The sequence below is a fragment of the Aquarana catesbeiana genome, linkage group LG13 (genome assembly GCF_042186555.1).
Source record: "Aquarana catesbeiana isolate 2022-GZ linkage group LG13, ASM4218655v1, whole genome shotgun sequence".
In the NCBI taxonomy this organism is placed as follows: domain Eukaryota; kingdom Metazoa; phylum Chordata; class Amphibia; order Anura; family Ranidae; genus Aquarana; species Aquarana catesbeiana.
Genome location: NC_133336.1, coordinates 22,233,164 through 22,254,686, shown reverse-complemented (window position 1 = coordinate 22,254,686; position 21,523 = coordinate 22,233,164). Strand labels below are relative to the sequence as shown.

Genomic DNA, 21,523 nt, shown 5'->3' with positions numbered 1-21,523 from the left:
CAGCCTGGGAGTAGCAGTGTAACTATAGCAGCTGTAGAAGCGGGCTATAAACATTGATCAGGAGAGATACAAAGTAACATTGTTTATAAACATTGTTCAGACCAGAGATAGATACACAGTAAAATGGTTTATAAACATTTATCAGTCAGGAGAATCAAGAGATACCAAGTAACTTTGTTTATAGACCTTGTTCAGACAAGAAAATCGAGAGATACAATGTAACATTGTTTATAAACATTGATCAGATGGAACATAAATACAAAGTAACATTGTTACATTTGTATCTACTCCATTTCATCCATCTGCAGATCAAGGGAATGAGCTCCCATCTGCATATGACTCCAGTTAAAGTAACCTGATAAGTAAAATAAAGGAATTAGTTCTAATTTAATAACCTTATTGGTCCTAATTAGCTCCTACTTCCCCTTCTCGCCTTATAGTATAACTAAACCCAGGCCCCTACATTCACTATATCTGGTCTCCCACAGTACACAGTATATGGAAATGCAATTATTTTAGTAATATAAAGTAGTATATAAACTGCTAAAGTAGTAGTAGTAGTAGTATAAACTGCTAAATACCTTTTCTCATCAGCAGTATATATAAGTCTTTTGACTTCTATCAGTGTCTGATTAAAGCTTGTAGGAGTAGTTTTCATTCTCCTCTGACTGTCCTATGAGGCTGCAGAACCCCTGACCCTCTGTCTGGACAATGTGGATTGGCCTTGTGCTGATCACATGCACCCTCCCAAGGGAAAAAAACAAAAACGCTCTAGCAATACACATCAGACTGAGCATGTGCAGAGTGCCTCCAAGGCTCTGTTCCATCAGTCAGGAAATTGAGGAAGAAGGGGAGGATCAGAGAAGACAGGATCAAACCGCCTTTTTTTTTTTTACACAATGCAGATTAACCCCTTAGGTGGACATACAGACTGATTTTAGTAACACTTTATTCTTTTCCTGCTGACTTTTTCTAACTAATATTAAAATAGAAATTAAATATAAAATAAAAAAAAAAATATATGTTAATTTTTTTTTTTTTTTTATTATTATTATTATTATTATTATTATTCATTTTGTTAATTTTTTTCAGTGTCGCATTAAAAAACGCAATATTAAAAAAAAATCCTTTTTTTTTATTTGTAAATAACTTTGCAGTGCTTTATACCAAAATTCTAATTTTAGTGTAATTTTAAATGATAGAATAATATGTATAGTTTTTATCTACAGTAATACTGTTTTAGACCAACACTGATCAAAGTTAAAAAAAAAAAAAAAAAAACTGCAATAGGAATGGTGAGAAATGAGCCAGGACATACAAGAGCAGGAAAAAAAGGATTTTTGGGCAGGTTGAGCTGCTGCATTTTGTGTTGGATTTGCTAGGATCGGTTTCGGTTGTACTCACCTCGTTGTGCTCCAGACATGCAATCATAACCTCAGATAAGATCACAACTCCGGTCCGGCCAACACCCGCATTGCAGTGGACGAGCACTGGGGGATTTGGGGTGTTGGGGTCATTTGTGCTGTTTGTATGCCGCCGGACGGACTGGATCTCCTCCAGATAGGCTGAAAAAAAATAATAAAAAAATATGAAGCAATAAAATGGATGTATTGAAAGCTATAAGAAAAACATTTAGCATCCTCTTAAAATTACTTATACATAAATATCATAATAATGGTATATAATATTATTAATAATTATAATTATTATTACTAATAATAATTATAATTATTAATAATTATAATAAGATAAAGGTTTCATATATGTGACATGCACATGGTGGGAACCATGAAGAATGAAAACATCGCAGTCATAAGGCAGTTTATCCTGTAATTGGTTTACAGCTAACCCATGGTGCTCTGGGAATCTACATGGTAATTTAAAAAAAAATAAATAAAAAAACAAAGATTTTGTGTGTAGATATATTTCTTGATATGGCGATGAGAAACTCATGAGAAATGTTCGCTAAAACTAACTTTTAGAGGTCTATTTATTGCCTTTCATCCGAGAGTCACACATTTTTCTAAGCGGAATCAACTGGGAAAATGTGTGAACCACATGTGAAAGCATTTATATATGAACCCCTTAATATTCACCAACATTTTGATGTGGCTCAGCCCATTTTTTCCCAAGGCTGCACCCCACTAAAATATTGGCGAGCAATAAAATCAATGTTAGAACTAGTGTTGGGCGAGCAGTTCAGACTGAGCATAAGTTCTGAACATTGCCTGTTCGGTGAACACTCTGGATTGGGGGGGGTCCACCGAGTGCCCCACAGTGGACTGTGCCCCCCCCCCTTCCCCAAAGCACCCTCCCATGTTGAGGGCATGTGGCCTGGTATGGTTCAGGAGGGGAGGGGGGCACTCACTCATCCCCCCCCCTTCCTGGCTTGCCAGGCTGCATGCCCGTATAAGGGTCTGGTTTGGGGGGGCACGCTGTTTAACATTTTTGTATTGTCAGCAATGGTTTGCAGTACAAATGCACCACTTTACAGGCAGACTAACAGGATCAACCCCCACTATATTTAAAGGATTTTTCTTGTTTTTTTTTTTGTTTAGCTTTAAACATCAATAAAATCACTGCTTCCGGGCCCCCATACAATAACTTGTATGTAAGCCTTCAAAATGAGGACTTTTGATTTTTCAGGTACCATAGACTTTAATAGGGTTCACGGCTGGGGTCTGAACTTTTTTCATGTTCGGGAGTTCTGGCGCGAGCTGAACTGGGGGGAGGGGGGTTGTTTGGCCCATCATTAGTCAGAACTACTCCCGGAAAGTCCAGTTTGTGCTATAATTGTTGCGGCATGTTCATACTGGTTGTGTGCCAGTTTCCGCTCTACTGATAGATATAAAAATAAACAGATACTAAACAACTGTGTAAAACCATGACCTTGCTTCTGCTTGTTCAATTAGCTAGATTGTTATTCAGGTAGAGAAAATGGGGAAGGGGAGAGGACTCTCCAGATGGAGGCTAGAAAGACTTGGCTTAAAAGCATTGAGGGTTCTAGATGGAAAACGAATTTGGTAAGGGCTGTAGGAGAGTTTGCACATAGCAACAAAGAATACTTTTCTAAAAGTGGCATGATGACACAATGTATGGAGCTTACAGAGAAAGCCCTTCAGATCCTCAGGGTGTCCGTGTTCCGGCCAGTCTGTATACTGCAGGTGCCACACAGTCCTCTCCTGCCCGGTCAGCAGGTGCTTTATCTTCAGGCCAGTGGTGGCGTAACAGCCAGAGTCAGTGCGGAAGCGGGTAGTGATCTTGAACCTTCCGTAGGTGACGGTGTTGTGCCTTGATCCAAGCCTTGGCCAATATCGGTAACTCTTCTCCCGGCCTCCCTCCTGGTGGAGAAACAGAAGACATTTACTGGGAATATTCTATATGACGATGCCCAACTTTTACATTGAATCCACTCCATTAATCCATAGGTTGGGTTGTTTGGCTACATGGTAAATAGGATAAGAGGGAATGGAACCATCTGACACAACTTTTACCCAGGAGACAATCCATAGGTTGAATTGTTTGGTTATATGGGAAATAGAAGTAACACAACCTTCTGCCAGAACTATTACCCTGAAGGCACTCCATAGGTTGGGTTATTTGGCTACATCAGGGGTGTGCAACCTCGGCCCTCCAGCTGTGGTGAAACTACAAGTCCCATGAGACATTGCAAGACCCCGACAATCACAGGCATGACTATTAGAGGCAGAGGCATGATGGGATTTGTAGTTTCACCACAGCTGGAGGGCCAAGGTTGCCTACCCCTGGGCTACATGGTTGTATGGTAAATAGAAGGAACTAAACCTTCTGCCACAACTTTCCCTCTGGAGACACACCATATGCTCGGTTGTTTGGCTACATGGTTAGATGGGAAATAGAAGGAACAGAACCTTCTGCCAGAATTTTTACCCTGAAGACACTCCATAAGTTGGGTTGTTTGGCTATATGGATGTATGGGAAATAGAAGGAACAGAACCTTCTGCCAGAATTTTTACCCTGAAGACACTCCATAAGTTGGGTTGTTTGGCTATATGGATGTATGGAAAATAGAAGGAACAGAACCTTCTGCCAGAACTATTACCATGGAGACACTCCATAGGTTGGGTTGTTTGGCTACACAGTTATATGGGAAATAGAAGGAATTGAACCTTCTGCCACAACTTTTACCCTGGAGACACACCATAGGTTTGGTTGTTTGGCTACATGGTTAGATGGGATTTGGAAGGAACAGAACCTTTTGCCAGAACTATTACCCTGAATGCACTCCATAGGTTGATTTGTTTGGCTAAATGGTTATATGAGTAATAGAGGAACAGAGCCTTCTGCCAGAAGTGGAACCCATTTATAAAAACCACCACATAAGTACTCTGTACTGCTCTACGGTCACCTGTTGTAAGCATACCATCTGCAGGTGCTGGTGTCTTCAAGGTCCGTTTCCTCCCACACAGACCAGTGCAGGGTAATGAAGCCACAGATCGCTATTTTTGAGAAGCTAAAATAAGCTTTATTGTTCCAGCACAACGGAAAACACTTCATCCAGCACCTCTCCGAGAGGTGACTGAGCCCCAGTAGGAGGCGGCACATTGCATCAGAGGGGTGCTGGGCAGAATGTTCTCTATTGTGCTTAAACAATAGAGTTGATTTTAGATTCAGATTACTTGATTAATCCCCATAGAAAAATTATTATTTACCTTCCAGAAGGTAGCCATATGAGGCTTCATTATCTGGTGTTCAATGACCCTGTTTGGAGTTTTGGAATGGAAATTTTGGCAAATTTTACACTCAAAAAAAAAATAAAAAAATAGTTTTTTACCGACCCTTAGCGTTTGTCTAAAGCAATGTCCCAACGACATATACACATTTTTTATTTTTTTTTTATTTTTTATGCCTCTATTCACATCATACTATACAATCATGGCACTCATTCTTATAAATTGCGCCACTACAGTTAATATTCTAGATAAAAAAAAAAAATCACCTTATATTTCTCTTTGTTGGCAGTTCCCATCTTGCTTGTGGGCATGTGAAGCCCACAAGCATAATCTTTCGGGATACGGTGCTGCTATATAACCAGCAAGCACAGCCCGTTCTCGTGCATGCGCAGTATGCACAGCCCGCAGCGCAGGAAACCACTAATCCCGCGATGATTACCTGCGGCAATCCACACTGACTCCTGGGAATTATGACACTAAGCTCCCAGGTGACAGTGCGTCGCTGGATATGACGGAGATATCCGCGGGTGGAAGAAGGCGTGAGCGATAAGGAAATACTTAGAATCATGGTAAGCTAACAGGAAAAAAAAAATAAAATGCCCATTGCTGAAAATATCCCCAATAACCAACAGTATGAGAAGAAGATTATAAAGTGGGTGGAACTTCGCTTTAAAGTGTGTATAAACAATACTTTTTTTTTCATTTTGGGTGGCATTGGCAAAGGTTAGAACCCCAGTCAAAAGTTTATTGTTGGGCATGCAAGGATAAAAGTGTGAAAAGCAAAACCAATAGTCCAGATTTAATTTTAATCTTATTTTATAAAAGTCCAATGCATTTCAGGGGGTTCAGGGGTCCTTCATCAGGGCTTGGAATTGTTAAAGGAAGCATGCATTGGACTGATAAATTGCAGGGAGCCGCCTAATTGGCATCTGGACCAACTGTTTAGGGGGGGAATTCTCTTCACACTAAGGATTTTCCGATTACTTCCTGATGTGTCTTTGGGACAGGAAGTAAAGAAAACTGTCCCCACAGGGAAACCCGACAGGAACCAGTTCCTACTTTATTCAAAATTGAAAAAAAAAGAAGATTTTTAGGTTTTGAACTTAAACCTAACCCTAAAAAATGTTAGAATACATTTTGTGTTTCTATCACAGCGATAAATACCATATTTCCATGGCAATAAATCTGAAGGTGACAGCAGCAGTATAAGCTCATTTGACAATAAAATACAGAATAAACGATTTTGGTGCGAATTGGAAAAAAAAAAAAAGATAAAAAAGATTGGCATTCATGAGCAAAGCACAGGTTCCGTTTACAGTGGTGCAAATTTTGAATAAACGTTGCATAAAAAGAGTATTTGGATGGCAAACTTTCATACAACCTTTTAGAATTATTCCATATTTTCCACCGCTAAATGGGCTTTTTCTAAGTAATTATGAAAATAGAAAATCATCTTTTTTTTTTTTTCTTATGGTAAATATAAATGGCGCAGCTTACCTCTTCCAGTGTTACCATGGCGATGATGGCTACCCCCTGCTCCCACACCATCTGCCAGAATTCTTGACACGTATTCTGCAGAGGTCCTTGGGTGGCAATGTAATCCCACTCCACACTGCCAACAGTTACCTACAAAATAAAAAAAAGGTAAACAGTCAGATTCATTCATAAAAAATAATTCTGGTAACCTAAAAATAGAGAGAAAAAGGGTGATGGGAGCCGGGGGCGGTGGGGCAGGTGACACCGTGAGCCAGGGGGGGCGGGGCAGGCAGGTGACACCGTGAGCCGGGGGGGAGAGGGGGCAGGCAGGTGACACCGTGAGCCGGGGGGGACGGCAGGTGACACCATGAGCCGGGGGACAGGGAGGTGACACCGTGACCTGAGGGGGTGGTGTAAGAGAATGTATACACCTTGTGAAACCACTCAAGCTAGTTTCCAGTGTCTCATGTGGTGTCTCACGGATCCGAGGGTCCCGGTGGTCTGCCTGCAAAAACCAGGGTGGTCGTCAAGGTGTATAATTCCGTTCAGGGGAGCAGGGGACACCATGAGCCGAGGGGCAGGTGACACTGAGCCGGGGGAGGGGCGGTGTTGCACATGACACCGTGAGCCGGGGGGAGGTGGGGCAGGCAGGTGACACCGTGAGCCGGGGGGCAGGCAGGTGACACCGTGAGCCGGGGGGCAGGCAGGTGACACCGTGAGCCGGGGGGCAGGCAGGTGACACCGTGAGCCGGGGGGCAGGCAGGTGACACCGTGAGCCGGGGGGCAGGCAGGTGACACCGTGAGCCGGGGGGCAGGCAGGTGACACCGTGAGCCGGGGGGCAGGCAGGTGACACCGTGAGCCGGGGGGCAGGCAGGTGACACCGTGAGCCGGGGGGCAGGCAGGTGACACCGTGAGCCAGGGGGCAGGCAGGTGACACCGTGAGCCAGGGGGCAGGCAGGTGACACCGTGAGCCAGGGGGCAGGCAGGTGACACCGTGAGCCAGGGGGCAGGCAGGTGACACCGTGAGCCAGGGGGCAGGGAGGTGACACCGTGAGCCAGGGGGCAGGGAGGTGACACCGTGAGCCGGAGGGCAGGGAGGTGACACCGTGAGCCGGAGGGCAGGGAGGTGACACCGTGAGCCAGGGGGCAGGGAGGTGACACCGTAAGCCAGGGGGCAGGGAGGTGACACCGTGAGCCAGGGGGCAGGGAGGTGACACCGTGAGCCAGGGGGCAGGGAGTGACACCGTGAGCCGGAAAGCAGGGAGGTGACACCGTGAGCCAAGGGGGTGGTGTAAGAGAATGTATACACCTTGTGAAAACACTCAAGCTAGTTTCCCGTGTCTCATGTGGTGTTTCACGGATCCAAGGGTCCCGGTGGTCTGCCTGCAAAAACCAGGTTGTACAAGTTGTATAATTCCGTTCAGGGGGGCAGGTGACCTGGGGGGGGGAGCAGGGGACACCGTGAGCAGGTGACACCGTGAGCGGGGGGGTGGTGCAGGTTTCACCATGAGCTGGGGGGGAGCAGTGGGGCAGGTGACACTGTGAGCCGAGGGGCAGGTGACACCGTGAGCCGAGGGGGTGGGCGGTGGGGCAGGTGACACTGTGAGCCTGGGGGGTGGGCGGGCGTTGGGGCAGGTGACACCGTGAGCCGGGGGGGTGGGCGGGCGGTGGGGCAGGTGACGCCGGGGGGTGGGCGGGTGGTGGGGCAGGTGACACCATGAGCCGGGGGGTGGCAAATGACACAGGAAGCCGGGGGAGTGGCAAATGACACAGGAAGCCGGGGGAGTGGCAAATGACACAGGAAGCCGGGGGAGTGGCAAATGACACAGGAAGCCGGGGGAGTGGCAAATGACACAGGAAGCCGGGGGAGTGGCAAATGACACAGGAAGCCGGGGGAGGTGGCAAATGACACAGTAACCCGGGGGAGGTGGCAAATGACACGGGGAGCCGGGGGAAGTGGCAAATGACACGGGGAGCCGGGGGAAGTGGCAAATGACACGGGGAGCCGGGGGAGGTGGTGGGAAAGTGGCAGATGACACGGCAGTGGACTCACCTTTATGTGGGAGGCATTGATATAACCGGTGTTATTTTCTTTAGTTGGGACCAATTCCACCCGAGTATCATCATAGGGCAGAACATCCTGGAACCTGTTCCGCTCGGCATTCTCAGGCAGCCGTGCTATGGAGCACTCAGTGTCGGGGAGTCGCTTCTTCAGGGTCTGCTCATACTCCGTAAAGACCATGCCTTGTTCAAGCCGCTGCTCTAGAATTTTACACTGTGACAAACATAACGTGGTTAGATGAAGGACTTTAGGTATGTGCACCTAGTCACAGTTAGAGACAAGCCATGCAACACCAAAGAGAGGAAAGAGGCAGTGAAGTTTGCCAACAAAATTAGAAAGGACCCATTTTTACCACCAGCCATGTGAACAAGGTCTTAAAGCACCATAGACAAATCAGAGCGACACTCAGCGAGAGGATTTTGAAGCATGCCAATTACCCGCTCATCATTTGATGCTTTTATACTTTGATGCTCCTCCCTCTCGTCATCCGGTAGCGGCATGCGGGGCAGGACAAGACCGTTCCAAGCAGCAAGCTTCAAAGGTCCCATTTTTTTAACTTCTGTTCGGATACCTTTTTTCATGCCCTGTAATAGTATAAAAAGAGCACAAAAAAAAAAAAAAAAAAAGTAAAAAGAAATAAGGCAAGTTTTCAGCATAGTCATTTTAGAAGCTCCAGTAGTAAATGTCCGCTAATTTTAGAGAAAATCTTTTTTAGAGATGCTGATAATATACAAGTGCTAAGCAGGCTGCCACAACCATATGAGTCAATACTGTTCTTTATGGAAATTTACAGGGTTTTTGCATTGGCTCCTGCCAATCAAATCCTGTGAGCAGAGGGCGGGGCTAAGCAATGCTTTGTGTGTCTATAGAGGCACATAGCCTGGCTTGGGAGCGAGCCCACAAATGCGGCCCTTCTAGGAAGCGGCTTCCTATGGTGGCACATGGAGAAGAGAAGGAGCCAAGAGCAGTGGTGTCACTAGAGTTGGTGTCACCCGGTGCAATAAAACATGGTGTCACCACCCACCCCCCCTCCACCCACTATAGTCGCCTCTCAGTACAGACCCCCCTCCACTAAGTATAGACCTCCCCTCAGTACAGACCCCCCTTCCCTCAGTATAGACCCCCCCAGTATAGACCCCCTCTCTCAGTATAGACCCCCCCTCAGTATAGACCCCCCCCTCAGTATAGACCCCCCTCCCTCAGTACAGACCCCCCTCCCTCAGTACAGACCCCCCTCCCTCAGTACAGACCCCCCTCCCTCAGTACAGACCCCCCTCAGGACAAACCACCCCCCCTCCACCAATAGTACAGACCCCCCCCACCAAAACAAACCACCCACCTCTCCATTATTACAGACCCCCCCGAACAAACCACCCCCTCCATTAGAATAGACTCCCCCCCAGAACAAACCACCCCCCCTCCATTAGTACAGACCCCCCCCCCCAGAACAAACCACCGCCCTACATATAATATAGCTGTGGAAAAAAAACAACCTCATCAGCAAGCCCCCCCTCCCCTCGGGCAGCGGAGGACATCCCCCCCCCAATCGCAAGCCAACACCCCCGCCCATTACCGCACCAGCTTGGACGGCTCAGGTACATGGAACACCCGGGCGGCAGCTGAAGAGGAGAGGACAGTGTGCAGCCATCCTGTCCAGGTGGAGAGCAAATCATGACAGGCTTGGGCAGGAGTGAGAGACAGGAGGAGGAGGAGAACCCATGCCAGGCACGGCCGCGGTGCTAGAGGTGGGTTCCGGCTGAATGTAAAAAAAACTGCCAAAAGGGAGCCAGGGTTTTCATCACCCTCTGGATGGTGTCCCCCTTCTAGCGCGTGGCACCCGGGTGCACCTCCGCCCCCCCCCCCCCCCCCCCAGGCCAAGAGCGTCATCAGAGGACCCCAGAAGAGGAGAAGAGGAGGATCAGGGCTGCTCTGTGCAATACCACTGCACAGAGTTGGTAAGTATAAACCTGTCATTTTGAATTTAACAAGCCCTACAACCCCTTTAACCACTAAAACATTTTTTCTTTCAGTTATGCAGTTGTGACAATTTAAAGCAAAAGATAGAGCCGAAGGCCACCTTTTCACAATGACCAGGCTAAAGCTAAATCTACACCCATAGCTGATAATTTGGTGATTTAATAATGGATTGGAGAGTTAAGCGACCCCCCCCCCCCCCCCTCCTCTGTTCAGAAAATGCTCTGTAAATATTTAACTAGAGAGAAACATGCTGAAAGCAAACAGCATCTGCTGTATTGTCTCTTTTAGAAATCCCACAGTATTTTAAGACATCCATGTCTTTGGTACCCCTATGTTAATGTTTATTTGTAAAATAAAGATTTTAAATAAACGGCAAAATAAAAAAATATATAAACTATCATTTTAAAAACATAATCTTAAAAATTACCCCAAATGTAAAATTCTTATTTGTTATGACAAATAAAATTGAACCCACACCATAGAGTAACATTTTTTAAGATATATATTTTTGAATGGATAATTTATATATTTTATTTTACTACTTATCTAAAATCTTTATTTACAAATAGACATTTAATACAAGGTGCGTCAAGGACACTGTTGGCTGTAGGCATTCAGTCCGTTTCTCTCTAATTGAATCTTCACAGAGCGCTGTCTGAATAGAGAAAGTCAATCACCTAATGATCAGCTATGGGCGTAGTCTAAAGCTGGCCATACACTATACAATTTTTTTATTCAATTTCCCTTAAATTTACCTTCAACTATGTAGTAGACATGTGCACTGCCAAAAAATTAGTTTGTTTTAATTTCATTCGTTTCTTTGTTTTTTGTTTTTCGGGTCATTCGGTACGATCAAAATTCGTGAATTTAAAAAAATAAATTCGGAAATTCACAAATTCGAAAAAAAAAAAATTTAAAAATTGGAAATTCGAAAACTCAAAAATTTTAAAATCTGAAATAACTAATGTAGCCCTCTGTTCCTAAAAATGGTTTTTGGCTAAGCTGTAAACAGCTCGGATTTGATTGTATATTTGGTTCCGTTTTAAACTTGGCTGGGTTGTGCATTTCCCACTGTTGCCAGTAGGTATCACTGCTACCACAGGACCGTGTGAGAATTACAACTAGGTTGAGCTGTAATAAATATTCTTTTACCAGAAACAGCCCAGTAGGAGGTTCCTGGCCGCTGTGCATTCTGGGAAGGGGTATTTATTGACCAGATGCCATGTGCTCTAGTCAGTCGTGACCTTGCAGCCCTTCTGGCCTGAGGAGGCACTGCTGCATATTTTGCAGTAGGCCCAGAAGCCTATCTGGGGGCTACTACTCCTGAGGTGGTCCTTAGGCTGCCTTGCCTATGTGGAAGGAGCCGAGCCAAGCTGAGGAGATCCAGGGGAGGACCCTTGCTGGAGAGAGCCAGGATGAAGGCTGGTCTCTCAGAAGGGCCTGGTAACTCGTTTGGAGGATGCACCTATATCTGACTACCCTTACAGTACCGCCGGGTCAGCTTAAAGGTTCTAGTACTGTCAAGCTGTTCTACAATCTAATCAAGGTAACTATCTTCTGGCTGCTAAGTGTGTGAGAGATACTTATCCAGACATCTTATCGGTTGCTAGGTCTGTGTGAGAGACCGACCCAGGTATTCAAAATCTTCTAAAAAAGAAAGCGGTTTTGTTCTGGTCTGTAAGTGATCTGCTAAAAAGGGTGAAACCCCCCCCTAACCCTCTTCCCTACAACCTTTCTCAAGTTCTCATTAAAGCATTGAAATGTACCTAAACTGACTGCCGCCTAAATTCTGTTCAACTTCCCATTATAGCCATGGAGGTACCTCTTTGCTCCCAGTAGACCCGGGGGGGGGGGGGGGGGGGCGCTACACTAATAAGAACTTAAGAACTATTAAATTATAGGTATCAGAATCTTCTTTCAAATTTGGCTGTTCGTGAACATATCGAATATGAATTTATTCATAGTTACAAATTATCCGAAAAAACGAATGCTGCATGCAAAAAAATGGAATGGAACAAACATTTTTATTATTTGTAATTTATTATTATTAATTTGTTACGTTCCATTCGTTTAGATGCAGCATTCGTTATTTCGGAAAATTCGTAACTTTGGAAAAATTCATATTCATTACATTCACTAACAGCCACATTTGAAAGGAAATTACAATACCTATAATTTAATAGTTCGTAATAGTTAAGTTATTATTAGTTATTTCAGATCTTTAGAATTTTCTGGTTTTCGAATTTCCATTTTTTTTTTTAATTTACGAATTTCCGATTTTTTTCGAATTTACAAGCTTTTTTTTTTTTTTTTAATTAAACGAGTTTTCGTTAATTCGTAAATAACCGAATTAACGGATCCTTTTTTTTTTTATTGTCGACATTCGTTAAAAAACTAATTCGGAACGAAACAAATTGCACATGTCTACTAGGTAGTGTAAGGGCCTCCCTGATCGTAATAAACTTGAAAGTGCTTAGGTTTGACCTCATATTATATGGTTTTGGGAAATCTAAAGGAAAATTGTACAAGACAAAATGTAAAACGTATGGCCAGCCTAAGTTTCAACTTTTGAACTCTGTAAATAGTCTTTTATTAGCAAAGCAGTTAAGATTAGCTTGGTAAACAGGAAAAAATAGCTTACAGCTTCATCAATAAAACTGACCCCAAACCATGAAAGCTTCCCTTTAAAGCAGCTTAAAGTGGAGTTCCACCCACTTTTACAACTCTTCAGCATCCCTCACTAAACTGTGCACTGTAAACGAATTGGATATTTTTTAATTTTTTTTCTCAGCACCTACTGTATATCTGCTGTATTAATTTTTCACTTCCTCCTCCCTGGCCGTGGCCCATCGCATCATTTCCTGTTTGCAATGCCTTCTGGGAAGGGGCGGCAACTTCCTCTGACACTACCATTGCTATGGAAACCTGACCTGAAACCTATTACACTGCTTGTGCTGCACTGAGCATGTGCGAGATCTGCAAGAATTAGATCCAGGAAGAAATACAGTCTGGCTTCAGATGCCCACACTTAAGATGGCCACGGCCTGCTGTAAGTTTATAAAATAACAAACTACTGCTATAAACTAACAAAACAGACCTTAGTTTACAGACTTACTTTACTAGAATACATTAAGCTTGTGTATTATAGGGGTATTTTTATTTAAAAAGTATAATTTCGGCCGGAACACCACTTTAAAATATTAAATAGTTTTCAAACCCCCAATCAATATTATAGTGACTGGAATTGTACTTACCCCAGAAGGCGGAAGACCCTCGACTATGTCCTTCTTTCCAGATAGGACATCAGACACCGGCCTTTTTTTCATGGGCTCCTTTTTCACTCTATACGTCACTGTGCCAGCTATGAGATTGGACTCGGATACGGAGGGAGGTATTGTGCCACTCCCTCTCCTGTTGGATAGGAGGTCTCCTGTAAACTGTAGAGGACTAATGGCGGTCTGCCTCCTTTCCTTCTCCACCTCCACTGGTTTGTGCTCATAGATGTGTAAATGATCGAGTGGCACAGAGCTGTTTGGGTAGCTGGACTCCGACTCATCTGGATATGTCTCCATGACTGTTCGGAGTTGGGACCGATCATAGTGAGCTGTTTGAGGGACGTTTGCCCTGTTGTCTTCTTCCTCATTGTCATCATCATCATCCTCACTGCTGTGAATGAGCATGGTGGCATCTGAGAGGGACTTCTTGTGCCCGTAACGGCCTCTTTCATGTTCAGCAACTTGCTCCTCTTTAGCGCGTTCTATGTAAACATTGGTTGGTGAATCTGTTGGCATGATCCTTTGTGGTGCCACGTTGGCAGAGGAGGAAGACGCAGTCCGTTCTTTCACCCTTATGCCTTCGAAGCTATGGGTCAGCCCTGCGATTTCTATGCTGTTCCTCTTCTGAAGTTGGGCATGGCGGGCCGCTGTCAATGGCTCGCTGACTTCTTGCAAGGAATGAGCCACCGGAAGGCTATCCTCCTGGAACATCTGCACCGAATGGTGGACCCTCCTGGTGATGAGGTCGGGGTTACTGCTGCTTGTATGATGCCGGGTTAGATCCGGGGTGCTGTTGGCTGGGCGCGGGTATGGGTATGGATATGGAGGAGGAGGCCGGTATACCTGAGTTTTCATGATGTTGGAGGCCGGGTAGTCTTGGGCCTGAAGCTGGACATTGGTCAGTTCGGGGACACTTACTGCTCCAACTACTGGGCGTCGTTCGGCCTGGTAAGGGTAGGGAGTCTGGCTGTGGAAACTATAGTTCAGGTTGAACGGATAATGATGGGACTGGGGGGAGGTGAACTGGGCATGCTCTCGAATTTCCGGTTGACTGTACACCAAAGCATCCGGCCTACTGTAGGCATAGGAATTGCCGATGTTGAGGTTCCTCATCGAGTGGCTCTGCCTGTCCGAATGCATGACGCCCCTGTTCAGCTGCCTCATCACCGTCTCGTAATCAGGAGTCGGGCGGTAAGAGGGAGGGATGAGGGCACTGTGCCGGTGGGTGGGGATGTACTCCTGCCTCATGATGTCACTTCCTGTAATGCTGGGATTGGAGGACATGGGCGACGGCTGCATGTAGTGTTGTTGGGTGTTGAGCGAGTTGGTGCTGTGAGCGCTGTAGACGCTGCCATTGCGGATTCTACCATTGAAGTCATGAGGACTGCGGTCGAGGCTGGTCTGGGAGTGATAGTAATATCCGTTCTGATTGCTCACAAACACAGGCAGATTGTCTGCAATACATACAAATAAATAGCTGGTCACATATAATCACTGCGTATTTTCCTAAAGCCTAAAAACTTTATTTTTTTTTTGTATAGAGCAGGGAAGGGTTAGGTTCTTCTTGCTGTCTTTGTACCCACTGGGAAGAATTATGTTCTCTATTTGTACTGTGTGTGATTTTTAACCCTTCCCTAGTCCATAAAAAATAAAAGTTATGATGACATTAAAAGTGACACTAAAGATATCCTTGTTCTCCAAAAAAAATAATCCATACACAGAGTGGCATCACTAGGGTTGGTGTCCAATAATTTTTTTCCCATGGGAGGCAGATTTTGGCTGCCAATGACAGTTGTATGTCAGAGCTTTCACCATGAATGCCATGGAATGGAGGCCACTGGAAGCGTAAAGGAGGAGGGGGGTTACCGATTTCAAAAGGAGGGTGACACCCTAAAAAAGGACAGAACCCACTAGGAACCCCCAAGTGTGGAGATTTAGAGGAGGCTGAGAGCTATAGATAGAAGGAACTTTAAGTTAAAGTGGCTCTAAAGGCCAAAAGGTTTTTTACCTTCATGCATTCTTTGCATAAAGGCAAAAAAAAAAAAAAAACCTTCGGTATGCAGCTCCCCCTCCCCCCCAGCCCCCTCTAATACTTATCTGAGCGGCTTGCTGTGGGGAAGGAGCCAGGAGCGTCGTCCAGGGACCCCAGAAGACGAGGATAGGGGCTGTTCTGTGCAGGACCATTACACAGGGCAGGTAAGTAGAACATGTTTGTTGTGGGGATTTTTTTATCATTAGTATCACTTTAAGAGTACATACTGGAATAGGATTTAGCGTCGCTTTAAGTATCATTTAGTTAGAATGTACAACTACATCAAGAAATCATTTTCTATGGATTGGGAGAATAAATGTAGAAATGTACCTTGTGAAGAAGTGTAAGGCTCGTTGTAGTGCCCATTGTAGTGCATCTGGGGAGGAGGCATCATATAAGGCTGGTGCTTTGGCTGCGAAGAATACAAAATTTAGAAATGGTATATTTGTTATCTTCTTAATGTTAAATAAAATTTTTAATTGCATCTTGTAACCAATTTGATATGGTTTACTAATTAACTACTTCAATACCGGGCACTTTCACCCCCTTCCTGCCCAGGCCAATTTTCAGCTTTCAGCGCTGTCACACTTTGAATGACAATTGCGCGGTCATGCTACACTGTAGATTTGTATCATTTTTTTTAGATAGATAGAGCTTTATTTTAGTGGCATTTAATCAACACTGGGTTTTTTATTTTTGGCTAAACATACGAAAAAATGATCAAAAATGTTCAAAAAAAAAACAAAAACGTTTTTCTTAGTTTCTGTTGTAAGACTTTCAAGTAAGTAATTTTTATTTAACTGATGGGCGCTGATGAGGCCCGCACTGATGGGTGCTGAGGAGGCCCGCGCTGATGGGCGCTGAGGAGGCCCGCGCTGATGGGCGCTGAGGAGGCCCGCGCTGACGGGCGCTGAGGAGGCCCGCGCTGATGGGCGCTGAGGAGGCCCGCGCTGACGGGCGCTGAGGAGGCCCGCGCTGATGAGGCCCGCGCTGATGGGCGCTGATGAGGCCCGCGCTGATGGGCGCTGATGAGGCCCGCGCTGATGGGCGCTGATGAGGCCCGCGCTGATGAGGCCCGCGCTGATGGGCGCTGATGAGGCCCGCGCTGATGAGGCCCGCGCTGATGGGCGCTGATGAGGCCCGCGCTGATGGGCGCTGATGAGGCCCGCACTGATGGGCGCTGATGAGGCCCGCACTGATGGGCGCTGATGAGGCCCGCACTGATGGGCGCTGATGAGGCCCGCACTGATGGGCGCTGATGAGGCCCGCGCTGATGAGGCCCGCGCTGATGGGCGCTGATGAGGCCCGCGCTGATGGGCGCTGATGAGGCCCGCACTGATGGGCGCTGATGAGGCCCGCACTGATGGGCGCTGATGAGGCCCGCACTGATGGGCGCTGATGAGGCCCGCACTGATGGGCGCCGATGAGGCCCGCACTGATGGGTGCCGATGAGGCCCGCACTGATGGGCGCCGATGAGGCCCGCACTGATGGGCGCCGATGAGGCCCGCACTGATGGGCGCTGATGAGGCCCGCACTGATGGGCGCTGATGAGGCCCGCACTGATGGGCGCTGATGAGGCCCGCAATGATGGGCGCTGATGAGGCCCGCAATGATGGGCGCTGATGAGGCCCGCAATGATGGGCGCTGATGAGGCCCGCACTGATGGGCGCTGATGAGGCCCTGCAATGATGGGCGCTGATGAGGCCGCAATGATGGGCGCTGATGAGGCCGCACTGCAATGATGGGCGCTGATGAGGCCCGCACTGATGGGCGCTGATGAGGCCCGCACTGATGGGCGCTGATGAGGCCCGCACTGATGGGCGCTGATGAGGCCCGCAATGATGGGCGCTGATGAGGCCCGCAATGATGGGCGCTGATGAGGCCCGCAATGATGGGCGCTGATGAGGCCCGCACTGATGGGCGCTGATGAGGCCCTGCAATGATGGGCGCTGATGAGGCCGCAATGATGGGCGCTGATGAGGCCGCACTGCAATGATGGGCGCTGATGAGGCCGCAATGATGGGCGCTGATGAGGCTGCACTGATGGGCGCTAATGAGGCAGCACCGATGTGCATCCTATGCACGCCCCAGTGGCATGCGGGAGGCCATCCATGGACAACCTCCTAGAACTGGAGAGCCATGCTGTAGCTGTCCTTTGGCTATAGCGTGGGCAGGAAGGGCTTAATTTAGATTTTTTCCCCCCCCTTTCTTTAAAAGAAAAAGGCAAGCATACAAGAGATCAGTATAATGTAAATAACCTTATCAATCTGTCCCATTGTTCTAAACACATTTCAATTATGTATGTACTGTACATAGGGGAGCTATATGTAGAGACCATGCCTCAAGATGAACCTGTTACCATCCGCGTAGCATGCAAGTGTGGCAGCAAAAGGGTGGGCTGACACCCACACGCCGCACATATGCGTCCATAGGCGGCTGATGCTTCTGTGCTGGGAGCGCACTTTCTGCACGCTTCCAACACAGAGACCGAGCAGTCGGTAGCCAACTGGACTGGCTCCTATTAATGTGACCACTGTGACAGCCAATTACAATGGTTACATGATCACTGATCCTTCTCTGAAGAGGAAAAAAAAAGGTGTTTTTATGAGCATAGTAGGATTCTAGCCTTCCCATACTCCACTTAATAAAAATTAAAAAAAAAAAAAAAAAAAATCACAGATTTGGGGGTCTATTTATAAAAGTGCTGGACAGAAGTCACACACATTCATGCAGGCTGGACAAATTTTCCTGGTATTTTCTGGAATAGATCAATCCCTATGATCGACGGCTCCATCTAGTGTCCAAAATGGGGTATAGTTTCCGGAAGTAGCTCAATGAGAAACTATACCCCATTTTGGCAACTAAGATAGCGTTGACGATCATAGGAATGAATCTATTACAGCAAATATGGTATAAAATTAGTTTAGCCTGTGTTCCGTCAGATTAGGCAACCCGTCAAATCTTGTAACCGAAGTGACAGTCCGTCACGGCCATCTTTGTGCACCCCGCACTCGGCCGCAGTAAGCCTACAGTCTGAAGTCGCCAAGCGGACATCTTTTTACACCCACCGAAGTCTTGCATTTCACACTTTTTTTTTTTTACACCAGTAAACTGAGCTAATATCGTGAAATTACAGTATTTAGAAGTCCGTGACACGGTTTTGATGTTGAATTATAAAAGCAGCGGTCTTCTGTCAGATTAACAAACCTATGAGATCAGCAGGCTTGCCGCGGCTTTTAAAATTCAACATCAAAACAGTGTCAAGGGCTTCTAAATACTGTAATTTTATGGTATAAGCTCAGTTAAATGTTAAAAATAAAATTGTGAAATTAAAGACTTGGGTGGGCAGGGGCAGCCAGTCCATTGTGGGCGCAAGGGCGCCACCCCCCCCATTTAAGCGCCCGGCCCCTTTCAGGACGCCGGGCGCATAAATTACAGCAGTGTGATTTTTCTTTTTCTGATGCACCTGATTAGAGCCGGAGGCTCGAATAGGCTTCAAAATAGGGTGGGCTCGGGACGCAGAGCTTTGCATCTGGAGCCCACCCAGTGAATATTAATTGAATATTAATAATGAATATTTTTTTGAATACTTTTGCAACACTGATCCTCCTCCCGGCCAATCAGGAAGTGCGGGTCTGATATCCGTCACCCGATTGGATGAAAGGACAGGTGATCCTATTGGACGCCTAGGAGGAGCGGAGGAGACACACAGCGGAAGCCAGCAGGGGAAGAGCCAGGGCAATGCCTGGATGCCTGATCCCCGCCGCTGCCTGGTGCCCCGATCCCTGCCACTGCCTGGTGCCCCGATCCCTGCCACTGCCTGGTGCCCCGAACCCAACCGCTCCTCGGATGCCCGCCGTCCTAAATGGGGTAAGTGCCAGTGGACCGACCAGCAGACAGCAATGGGGGGGGGGGGGGAATGGGGGGGTCTGAGTTGCCGAGGGGGGGGGTCCGGTTTGTTTGCCGCCCCCCCAAACAAAAAACCACCAGCCGCCACTGTCGGTGGGTGTAAAAAGATGTCCGTTTGTGGCGACTTCAGACTGTAGGCTTAGTGTGGCCGAGTGCCGGGTGTACCAAGATGGCTGTGATGGAACGTCACTTCCGCTACGAAATCTGACGGGTCGCCTCATCTGACGGAACACCTGCATGAATGGTTATAACATTTGTCCAGTGAATGCTTTTAAAAACAGACATCTTCCTGTTAGATATTTTTGTTTTTTTGTTTCACATCCTGTCTGGAGAAACCGTTCTTAATTTCTCATGAAGTGAGGCTAAATCTCTCTTAAAGTAGAACTAAACCCTCCTATAGTTTTAGCCAAGGAAGCTGCCATCTTGGCCTCTGTCTGATCTTCAATTGCCATGACGGTGCACATGTGATCAGTTATGACACAAGCCACTGGATGGTTTGACAGTTTGGTTGAGAGCACAACCAATGTAACAGTTACATTCCTGGCATGTGCCGGAAAGGTAACTGTTTTTTGAAACTTAAAACTATGGGTTTACTTCCACTTTAAGGGAGCCTATAAACAGCAGCAAAAACCCAACAGGGGTTTTAATGCTCCCCTACACCACCAACCCCCCCCCCTGGAAAAAAAAAAAAAAAAAAACTGGACTCTTACCTTAAAGCAGTATTAAACCCACAACCAAAAATGTAATATATTGCAGCTTACCAATTATTAGATGTGGTGGCTGAATTAATTTTCCCTTTTTTTCCCTTTTTTAGCCTCCCCCCCCTCTGTTTTGACCTGGTGATCTGTCCAGTAACACACCTCCTGTATTATAGAGCCCCCACTCTGGAGGAATAAGCACAGGAGGCACAGAAGACAGCAGCCTTGTCAGTGTTGGGGGGGGGTGTTAAATGCACTAGCAGATTTAGATACACTAACGAATTGACGCTCACACTGCAGTTATGCAAGCAACTATACAGCAACATTTTTTTTTTTTGCTTTCAGGATAAAGGTTTTGCATGAATCAATGAAAGCTGATCATTGTAAGCACCTCTGTCAGTGGTAAATGGTTTGTCTCAACCCTCTGAAACATTTGCAGGTGAGTCTGTTCTGTTGAAAAACAACAGACTTATTGTCCAGATCACCAGATGAAATAAAAAAAAAAAAAAAAAAAAAGCCTGAAAATAATTAAATAAATAAAAAGCCTAAAAATAAAAAAAGCCTAAAAAAAAAGAAAAACAAAAAACAAAAAGAAAAAACAAATGCAGCCATCACATCTGAGAATTGGTAAGCTGCAATTTAGTAAATGTTTAATAACACTTTAAGGTAATCATTACAATAATAGCTAAAAATATAATAATATGCATCGCTGAAGATATGCAACTCAAAAAGTAAAATTTTTGGAGTAGAGTTTAGGGATATCAGCAGCCCATGCATCCAGAATTTCATTGTAGTCATGGTCTTACCAGCGACATTCTTGTCGATGATCTCCGACGCACTGGATTGACGGCCGGAGTTTGCCTGCGGAGAATAGGATTTTGGTGAGTAATATTCTTCAGAACAGGTCCAGGCGAAGGCACAGACACAAACCCCCCCAAATAGGGCGGAAAATGCAGACACACCGTAACTCAGCCAACCATAAAACAATACCCATCTATATCACCAGTAGGGGGCACTTGACCCTGGACTGAGCAAACTGACTTTAATTTGCTGTCGATATAGAAAGCAACACACAAACAGCCAAGCTTCAATAATCCAGCCATGCAGAGACTATTGGACCAAACCACCTTCTAGATGTCCAATGAGCCAAAACATCAGCCAAGCTGGCAGACGTAGCACTCTTGTTCATAATGAGCATAAATTCAATCATCTGCCAAAAGCAACCAACAAGTTTTATTATAGGAGAACAGAAATCATGGACCGGCATGCTCTGCCAGTAGCCCCACGCCAATGGGATGTCAAAATCCAAAAAACAAAAAAAAAACAACTAAACATGGTCCCTAGAAGCCCTAATACTCGGACTGCAGCCATTATGCCTAA

The 21,523-nt window shown here is 46.1% G+C and overlaps 1 protein-coding gene across 1 annotated transcript in view; it reads right to left on the bottom strand.

Annotated features, from left to right (window-relative positions):
* The window catches only part of PTPN21 (protein tyrosine phosphatase non-receptor type 21), a gene marked incomplete in the record, with an annotated part of 110,163 nt that overhangs the window by 12,585 nt on the left and 76,055 nt on the right, over window positions 1-21,523 (bottom strand). Inside the window, 8 exon segments of the mRNA XM_073610695.1 lie at window positions 1,405-1,565; window positions 3,107-3,341; window positions 6,210-6,338; window positions 8,243-8,464; window positions 8,689-8,835; window positions 13,483-14,957; window positions 15,866-15,947; window positions 20,950-21,004. Of these exon segments, the coding sequence (XP_073466796.1) occupies window positions 1,405-1,565; window positions 3,107-3,341; window positions 6,210-6,338; window positions 8,243-8,464; window positions 8,689-8,835; window positions 13,483-14,957; window positions 15,866-15,947; window positions 20,950-21,004 (2,506 nt within the window).